The sequence below is a fragment of the Vollenhovia emeryi genome, unplaced genomic scaffold (genome assembly GCF_000949405.1).
Source record: "Vollenhovia emeryi isolate VEMERY1.0 unplaced genomic scaffold, V.emery_V1.0 DF939147.1, whole genome shotgun sequence".
Classification (NCBI taxonomy): Eukaryota; Metazoa; Arthropoda; class Insecta; order Hymenoptera; family Formicidae; genus Vollenhovia; species Vollenhovia emeryi.
In genome coordinates this window covers 641,659-650,285 of record NW_011967219.1, presented here as the reverse complement: position 1 = coordinate 650,285, position 8,627 = coordinate 641,659, and the positions used below count along the sequence as shown (strand labels likewise).

Here is an 8,627-nt window from a genome sequence, read left to right as displayed (position 1 = left end):
AATAGAACAGAACTGAAAATAATTTGATATATTAAAAAATGGTAAATATTTTGTTCCACTCGCTCCACATGTTGACAAAAATACACTCAATCAATGTTTTCTTGCGTAAAAACACATTATTCGATAGGACGTGATAGGAAATCTGTTATACCGACAAAATACCGGGACACGACACGCGCCGTGAAAAAAGCGCGCGAGATTTGAAATGTGGACATAGGCTACATCAGGGGTGGGCAAAATGCTGCCCGCGGGCAACGGGCGCCCGCGGGCGCCCGCGGGCATGCCCGCGGGCATGCCCCCACTCCAATCATCGCCCCACCACGTCTCAATCATATTCGGAACTATACTTCTAAAGCGCGACGTTCTTTCCCACTTGCCGAAACTGTCTCCCCACTCTTGCCGAAACTGTCTCCCCACTCTTGCCCGACACGCACAGCTATTGCCCGCGGGCAAACGGGCGCCCGCGGGCAGTGAAAATTGCCCAGGCCTGGGCTACATGTATGTACATAAAAAAAACACGTAAGAACAGACCGTTTCTCTTTCGATATTTGCAGTTTTGAATTTGAAGCTTCGCATTTTGACCACATGAGGTGTTCAACATCAATTCAGACTTGATCCATCGCTCCTGCGGTTCGATCATGAATCTTTTCTTCCAGCGTGAACTCGTGAAAAGTGAAAATTTTCATTGACGAATTCAATATATTGGTAAATAAGATTTTTCACTTTTCACTTTTACGCCGGAGGAAAAGATTCATGGGGTTTGTTTTCTGTTCCTGCACTGGTGAACTAGTGCAGTAAGCTAGAATGAGAAAAAATATGCTTGTCTTACTCCAATTTATTGCACTAGTTCACTAGTGTAGGAACAGAAAACAAGCCTATTATCGAGTCGCTGTATACTCTGAGACTGTTCTTTTTAACTGAACTCACTACACCATAGTATAACCATAATATAACTAGTGTGCCCACTCTCTGTCGGTCCTTTGATCTTTTCGGTTTCGATCACGTGGTATTTCGCCATGTTTTTGGTATCGGACTTCTTATATTTAAGATCATCTTAAGTATATACTCTTAATGTGTTTTCAACCAATCACAGAGCCGTATTGGCGTCTTAAGACAATACTTAAGATGATACTGAAATAAGAATCGACTATGAATACCGGCCATAGACTCATATACTAGACTGCGCCATCCGTGGGAGGCATCGGTCATAAGATATAGAAAGAGAGGGAGAGCAGAAGTGAGTTATGTGTCTCTGTCTAACTCGCATTACTCTCATTGCACCACTCACCACTCAGGATTTCTAGTAATTTACTAAATCGCAAGCAATCCAGCGGGAAAAATAGCATCGTCTACAGCGGTCTTAAGTCTATGAAAAGAACAGACCCACTTGTATCCGTAAATAAAAGTCAAATCTGGGGCTCGAGCACGAATCTGTTCTTCTAGCGTGAACTCGTAAAAAGTAAAAAATTTCATTGAAAAATATTCGTCATTCAATATTCGTCAATAAAATTGTTCACTCTTCACAAGTTTACGCTACAGGAAAAGCTTCATGACCGCGCCGCTCATTGGCTGTCGGTGCAGGAGCGTTCCGGTCCCCGAGTAATTCCCTATCCGACGGCTAATCGGCGTCCGTCCGTGATACGAATCTGGTGAGAAATCAGCCTGGGTGCCGGACGATCGCGCGGGATCGCTCATCAGTGTTTCGCAACGTTCGGGGCGGATCGTTCTCTCGCACGTCCGCGCTCCGCTAATGAAGGTACTCCTCGAGATCGCATGACGTAACGAAGTCTCGTCGTCTGGCGCAGTGTTTCTTAGTGGCCATTTTGTTCCCAACCGCACGGCTGATTAAGGTATTACGCATACAGATAAATTAGCGTAACTTAAGGCGGTCCGGCGAGACGCTCGACGAGACGGTCGCGTCCGCACGCGCGGGGGCAGATTGCCGTAGGAGGGTATCGCCATTCCGGTAGTAGATCCCGAGGAAAGTCGTCCCAGAGAGATGGCTCGCGTTCCCCCGCCTCCCTCTTCCCGATCCGAAATCCCGCGGGAACCGCGATTCTCCGTTGTCTTCGAGCGGGACCCAGAGTGACTGTTCATCCCACCCTCTCCTCCCCCGCCCCCATTTTCCCGTCTTCGTCAAACTTCCCGGGGACGAGGAGTTCCCAGGGTTGACTGGCGACACGTAGGACGTAAAGTCTAAACCCTCTCGAATTCAGGATTAATTTTTTACCTCTCTCTCTCTCTCTCTCTTTTACACACTCTCTCTTGAGTACGTTTTATACTTTGAAACAGTTGCGAAAGAGTAGACAATGCGTACGGAGCAAAGTAACGCTTTACGATCAATGTCTCTCCTCGAGACACGTTCCCTCTTGCCTACTCGAGATATTGGAAAAAAAAGAGAAAAAAAGTGCGATTACCACGCCGATGGTAAAACCTTGCTCGTTGTATCGCATCCTGATCGCGAGCAAGGCTCTAGTTTCGTTGCGAAGTGTCCCTCTCGCCGTACATTTACCGTTTGTCTACTTGGGCTACCTGACTACGTTACGCTCTCTCGCTCCAGGTCCGCCTGTCTCTCTGTTTCTCTCTCTCTATGTCTCGCGAAAATGCACATAAAAAAAAATCGCCCAAGTCATATGAAGGCGGGAGGATCCGGAACGAGCCGTGTACTCATGGAAGGCAGTTTCTATCCTTATAGGTGCGTCCGTGTACGTCCGTCCTTCAGTTCGGCCCGTCGTCGGCGTGATGGACTCAAAGCGGTACGAACGCAGCGCCCGATCGCATACCGAATCGCCACCTGCTCCGCCCTCGCCTCCCATGTATAGCACAGGTTACACCACGACACACGACAGCCACAAGAGCAGGTCCGGCACGCGGCGCACGCCCTCGCCCGCCACGGACCACCATCGTAGCAGTAGATCCTCGCGGAACGACTCGCCGCCGCAGGAGCGGCGCAAGCGCCGCCGCAGCGGCTCCAGGTCGTCCCCGGTGCGCTCGCACAGACGGTCCAGGTCCAACGACAGAGAGCGGGACCGCGACAGAGAGAGGTCGCGCAAGTACTCGAGGAGGGACAGATCGCGATCGAGGTCGCGCGGCAGGTCCCGCTCGAGGGACAAGAGGCGGAGTCGCAGCCGCAATCGCAGCAGGGACAGGGACAGGGACAGGCATAGGTACAGGGAGAGCCGCAGGCACCACGCCAGGGCGACCTCGTACGAGTCCGACGCCCTGGAGGAGCATGGGGATGGGACAGGAGCGATGATGCGGCAGGCGGCCGCTGTTGCCCCGCAGCCGAATGCCTTCAAGAACGACGGTAGTTTTATGGAGATGTTCAAGAAGATGCAGGAGCAGATGCAACCTGCCGCGCAAAAGCCCACCACTTCCGTGCTGGAGGAAAAGCCGGTGGTGCCGCCGCCGTTGATGGTGGGCAAGAGGAGAGGCGGCAGGATTCTAAAGACTGGCATGGTGGCGAAACCAAAGACGGAGCAGGCGGTGGAACAGCCCAAGGATGCGTGGTCCCTTTACATGGCGGAGGTGAAGAAGTATCGGGAGGTTTGCTGCCAGGAGGAGGACAACACGCGGCCGTTGGTTAAATAGCTTCAACGATTCGCGTCGTCCCGTCTTTACATACTTTGGCTCATTACTTTTCTTCTCTAAGATATCTGTAGTTGATCGTAAGCATCCTTGTAAACGAAAAGATAAAAAGAAAGAACCGCGGAACAAATACTTCTCCTCAGAGGTACCTTTCGTTCATTTTGTTTCCGCCGTGAGCACTTTCTGTTCACTTAAGCCCAGCGCCAACTCTTTGTTAACGAGCTGAACGAAAGAGAAACGGAGAATGGAGGAAGTGCCGTGAGAAACGGACTCATTTGTGATATAGTGTCGTGCGTGCTTTTTTGAGAGACGTATGGACGAGAGCGAGAGAGAAATATACAATTTATATACATTTACGGGCAGGTAAAAGGGGGTAAAAAAAGAGGGAGAGAGAAGGTGAGACGCGCGACCGTGAATCCGTGCTGAAATTTAGAGATTAAATAATTTATAGCTTGTTAAGCAGTGTCCTATATCGTCGCAATCATGACGAAGCATCCTGAAGCGAACATCACTGCGGAAACATGGCGAACCGCACCGTACGATCCTAGGTTCCCTAATCAGAATCAAAGCAGGTAAAGGTCAAACGATCTCGCCATAAACGTAGGAAAAATGTTTGTAACAAACGTCAATTTTTTACATTTAACGAACCCTCAGACCTTGTATAATAAAGACCATTGCTATTGTTATGCTTGAAAGATTTCCTCCTCATTCTTTATAGTATTAAAAAATGACTTGTTCATCAACTATACGAGTATATTCGTTTAATTGTACTCAAATTTATCAAAAATAAAATCTCAAGAAATTCTTGTTGCATCTATAAATTCACATTTATGTATATACACTCGTAAATTACTTGGCAAGTAATAATAATAATAAAAACAAGAGATAACCACTTCATGCAAGCATGATAAGGGCGTAGTATCGCGCTATTTATTTTATTTAGAGAAGAGGACTGGGCGAGTGCCTCTAATCAATTTTGATTATCTGTAGATACTGTTACCAGAGCTACGTAGACTTTCACCGATGCAAGAAGAAGCACAACGAGAATTACGAAGCTTGTCAGTACTTCAAAAGGTGCTACGCCTCGATGTGCCCGAACGCCTGGGTGGAGAAGTGGAACACGCAGGTCGACGAGGGCAGGTTCGCCGGTCGCATCTAAAATATTCAGCGGTCGATATACCACATCTGCTTTTCATCTTAGTAAATTTTTGAAACAACCTAACAGGATTCTAGGATCGTGTCATTTCCTGTTTGTAAAATAAGTCAATAATCTAAATAAATCTAATGACACTTCAATCTCTTATCTCTCCCATCAAGATCTCCTGTTACGTTCTCGGCAGATAGCAGTTACACGTTTTTGTTTTCTGCTGGCGATCATAATTGTAACGATTTAATCTGCGAATTGTGTAAGTCGCCAGAAACACTATCTACTTGTGGTATAATTAATAATATATACATAGCTCGCGGCACGTTTTAATAAAGTATACAGCAATACTGTAAATCTATATAAAATATTCATTGTCAAGTCTCTGTGTCTTTTTGATAAATTTACCCTTTCGATTTAAACGGTGCTTTCTACTCTCCGACCGAGCGATGTTAATTACTTAAATGCAACATTCGTTATAAATGAAACTTTATTAAACAAATATTGCATAGTCTCGAACAATCAAGATATTGCGCGTCAATGTGTTGTAATGATTATCAGTCAATAATTATCAGGTATAATTACATAATATTGGACCGTACTAGTAGAATTTACAATAGATACTCAATTATGACAATTTATTCTGAAAGCGATTCCCCGAGATCGAGTGAATTAAAAATTACGAAACATGAGGCGACACTAAAATAATGATTAGAAGAGTGGAGACAGCGCTACGTAATTATTTTTTAAACAGTTACCGTTAATCATGCTTTGTCGGCAAACTGTATGCGTCAAGTCGGTAGGTTATATCTACCACAGCCCAGAACCGAAACGCATTTAATTTATTTGTATTCGTACAATATTGTAGCTTAATACTTATATAGGTACATTAAGTTGTAAACGTTGCAAGATTTATCGATATCGTCTTTACTTGCCGTATGTTCCTGAACATCGTCTCACTCTTCAGAATGCGTCAACCATGTTACAAATATTCTACATAACATGATCTCTCGTGATTTACTTAAATAAGTACCTACTTACGCGCGATCGCACAATATACATGCAACTTATATCACTTACAAATATCTCGAGAGACGATCGACATACGAAAATAAAGTTAAAGGGAAAAGTACGGAGTGTCATCAATGCAGGCTGGACGTCTTTTGCTTTTTTGAATGCCGGATCGCCTCGTCGGTTTCGCTGTCGGATGACTCTGACTCGGTGTCGTTGTATCCACTCATACCCCCGAATTCAGGACAGAGATCTTTGATCACTGCTTCGCCATTGACATTGGCGAGCCAGCCATCATTGAGCCCTTCCTGTTCCAACTCGCGAACTTCAAAGAGACAAACAAGTTAGAATGAGTAAACGGGTAATATCCTAGCTTTGCTTAATTTACCATCACAGTGCAAAAAAGTTGTTTTACAATATAGCAAGTTAAATTAATTGTAAGAAGACTCTAAGAAACAATGCAATGCTCGTTCTTTATCGTATTAAAATGACTCGTCCATCAACTATACAAATATATTCGTTTAATTGTACTAAAATTTGTCAAAAAAAAATCTGAAGACATTCTTGTTGCGTCTATATAAATTCACATTTAAGTATACACGTCATTTAGAGAGGGATGTTTAGCTGTTTAGCCAACAAGTGCAGTTAATAAGAAACACAATAATTTAAAATTATAATAAATTTAACAATTCATACTTTGTATACTCGCTTAATCGATCGCGTACTTTTCTAATCGGACTTATTACAATTATGATAATAAATTGTTTTACAATTACTTTATTTTTCGGCCTTGTAAAAATTAAATTATCAGGAAACTCAAGAAATTGAGAAAGAAAGAGAGAGATCAAGAGCCGACTTTGAGTCTGTACACACGTGTTTTTATGTAACTGTTTAAAAATGGAGATAATTACTTTCATTTTCCAGGGTAATATTCTGTTTCTTGATGTCATCGATTTCTTGCTGAATAGATTGTTGTTTAACCCGCAATAATCTGATGTACTCGGCGGCCTTTTTCAGGATTTGCGCCCTGCTCGCGACCTTTTCCCCCTGCAGAGTCGGTACGACGTCCCGAAGATTGCTGAAACTATCTTTGATGTGGTCTCGCCGCTTTCGCTCCAACGCATTATGATGCGCCCTTTTCTCGGCCTAATATCATAAAGAATATCACAGTCACCATATCTGACTCAAACTGTCAAAAGAACAAACTTAAATTTAATGATACAAAACGAATTCTGATTTTCAACACTAAAGAGGGAAGGTACACATCTGCCGACGATCAAGATATTATCAACCAATGCGTCGCACGACGCACGGCGGCGTCCGGATTTGTGCGTAATACGCGTTTCAACGAAACAAAAGACACGAAAGCGCCAACTTAGGTTATTACTTACTCAACCAAGATGCCTACGATAGCCGGGACAGAGGAAGCGTGGCATAACGCTTTATCTACAATGCGTGGAGTCAGCCGGGCGTAAGAAGCAGGAGTAAGGAGATAAATCAATTTGATTTCTCACTCCTACTTCAGCCCGTACGCTTACTTACAGCGAATCGGAACGGCCAGTGTTGCAAATATTTTAAAAGTGATGCCTGCACCTTAACTTCCTTACACCAAAAGCCAAGCGTTACGGTTCTCTCTTACTCCTTGCGCCAGGCTTACTCTACGCATTGTAGCGATGACACATAAGAGCAAGTATGATAGGACAACAATGTTTATTTTTCGGCACATGGAGGTCATTCGTGCGGTGTCAAAAGGATCGGAAGATAAAAATCAACCGGTGGCATGTTAGAGACTCCCAAAAAAGTGTACGGAAACTCATGGGTCTATTCCGCAAGAATACTGTATAACGCTGTATCTCCGTGAACTATTTAGCGTTACGGAATAAGAGAGAAGGAGCGATGAGCAAAAAGAAGTGATAGCTAAAGAGACCAAAAGTTACAGAGCAAAAATCTTCCGATTTCTGATTATGATCGCACGTATCGGCGAGCACTGGTGAGAAAAGTCTGGTTTACGCAAGGCCGTAACTGTTGAATTATACCGGAAACGGTAAAACTTGTCCAATCACCTTTAACAGAGAGGAGAATAGTTGACTGCGACTGGTTAATTTTCACCCATTTCGACACAAGTTAACAGCTACGACCTTGCTTAAATCAGTCTTGATGTCATTTTTGGCAGACACAACATCTACAGCGCTAAACAAATGAGGTTAGATACACCGTAATCTGCGAGAGGTGTAGAAAAGGAAATTGCGCGAGAGGGGTCTTTTTCGTTGGCACACAATAAGGAGTTCTGATCTTGACCTTAGGAGGAAAACGCCGGGGCCGATTGTGTAATTTCACCTGGGAGTAGTATTGTGTGTTGTTGGACTGCCTCAATCTGGAGTCCGAATCGTCGCCATCCTAGATACATGAAAGTTTTGTTAGGAAATGCTGGCGAGAGCCAAGCTTGCCCTGCGCATACTTACGTCGCTCTCAATGTCGATGTCACGATCATCGTCGCTCATCCTCGTTGTGTTGCAATTCCGTATTAAAAAATCAGCACAAATAATGGTGCACGACAGCGACGAGACCACGGTGGATCGGAGCAGGTGCCGCAGTATATAGTGGCGTCGACGGGGTAGACGTTCTAGAATGTTCTCGTACCGATTGTACCGAACCGCAATTGTGTTGCCTGAAACATAGTGTAACTAGAGACTCTAGAGGTTTGTTCGCGTCGCACGCATAGACATAAGCCTAGCGGAGAGGAGCCTGCGGGTACTATTAGGGTATGTACTATTACATTTGTCGTACGACAAATTTTTCAAGCGTGTCGATTGGCCGCTGAATAGAAAGTTTCTAGATACTCGAGAATTTTACTATCCTTCAGCCAATCAATACGCTTAAAAAA

The 8,627-nt window shown here is 44.5% G+C and overlaps 3 protein-coding genes across 7 annotated transcripts; 2 read left to right on the top strand and 1 right to left on the bottom strand.

Moving 5' to 3' along the window:
* Positions 1-1,698: 1,698 nt before the first annotated feature.
* On the top strand, positions 1,699-4,884 carry LOC105566019 (cytochrome c oxidase subunit 6B2-like). Its single transcript, XM_012019695.1, has 3 exons — positions 1,699-1,850; positions 4,040-4,160; positions 4,579-4,884. The coding sequence occupies exons 2-3, from the start codon at positions 4,072-4,074 to the stop codon at positions 4,745-4,747; spliced, it is 258 nt and encodes an 85-aa protein (XP_011875085.1). The 5' UTR covers positions 1,699-1,850; positions 4,040-4,071; the 3' UTR covers positions 4,748-4,884.
* Positions 1,857-4,033, top strand: LOC105566018 (uncharacterized protein C19orf43-like). Of its 3 annotated transcripts, none has more exons than XM_012019694.1 (2): positions 1,857-2,861; positions 3,186-4,033. In XM_012019694.1, exons 1-2 carry the CDS (start codon positions 2,743-2,745, stop codon positions 3,589-3,591), a joined length of 525 nt encoding a protein of 174 aa, XP_011875084.1. In that variant the 5' UTR covers positions 1,857-2,742; the 3' UTR covers positions 3,592-4,033. The 3 variants fall into 3 exon arrangements, with proteins under 3 accessions (XP_011875084.1, XP_011875083.1, XP_011875082.1); XM_012019693.1 differs by having other exon boundaries at positions 3,144-4,033; XM_012019692.1 differs by having other exon boundaries at positions 1,857-4,033.
* A 320-nt stretch (positions 4,885-5,204) lies between the features above and the next one.
* LOC105566017 (protein max) lies at positions 5,205-8,451 on the bottom strand. Of its 3 annotated transcripts, none has more exons than XM_012019689.1 (4): positions 8,206-8,451; positions 8,042-8,140; positions 6,655-6,889; positions 5,205-6,068 (listed from the first exon to the last, which is right to left on the bottom strand). In XM_012019689.1, exons 1-4 carry the CDS (start codon positions 8,242-8,244, stop codon positions 5,875-5,877), a joined length of 567 nt encoding a protein of 188 aa, XP_011875079.1. In that variant the 5' UTR covers positions 8,245-8,451; the 3' UTR covers positions 5,205-5,874. The 3 variants fall into 3 exon arrangements, with proteins under 3 accessions (XP_011875079.1, XP_011875080.1, XP_011875081.1); XM_012019690.1 differs by having other exon boundaries at positions 8,081-8,140; positions 8,206-8,449; XM_012019691.1 differs by lacking the exon at positions 8,042-8,140 and having other exon boundaries at positions 8,206-8,448.
* Between the last annotated feature and the right edge of the window lie 176 nt (positions 8,452-8,627).

Coding starts and splice junctions, on each gene's coding strand:
- LOC105566018 (XM_012019692.1), top strand. CDS start 2,743: ATGGACTCAAAGCGGTACGAACGCAGCGCCCGATCGCATACCGAATCG.
- LOC105566017 (XM_012019689.1), bottom strand. CDS start 8,244: ATGAGCGACGATGATCGTGACATCGACATTGAGAGCGAC. Junction 8,141..8,205: donor ACATCGACATTGAGAGCGAC/GTAAGTATGCGC, acceptor TCATGTATCTAG/GATGGCGACGATTCGGACTC. Junction 6,890..8,041: donor CCCGGCGTTTTCCTCCTAAG/GTCAAGATCAGA, acceptor TTATGATATTAG/GCCGAGAAAAGGGCGCATCA.
- LOC105566019 (XM_012019695.1), top strand. CDS start 4,072: ATGACGAAGCATCCTGAAGCGAACATCACTGCGGAAACATGGCGAACC. Junction 4,161..4,578: donor CCTAATCAGAATCAAAGCAG/GTAAAGGTCAAA, acceptor GATTATCTGTAG/ATACTGTTACCAGAGCTACG.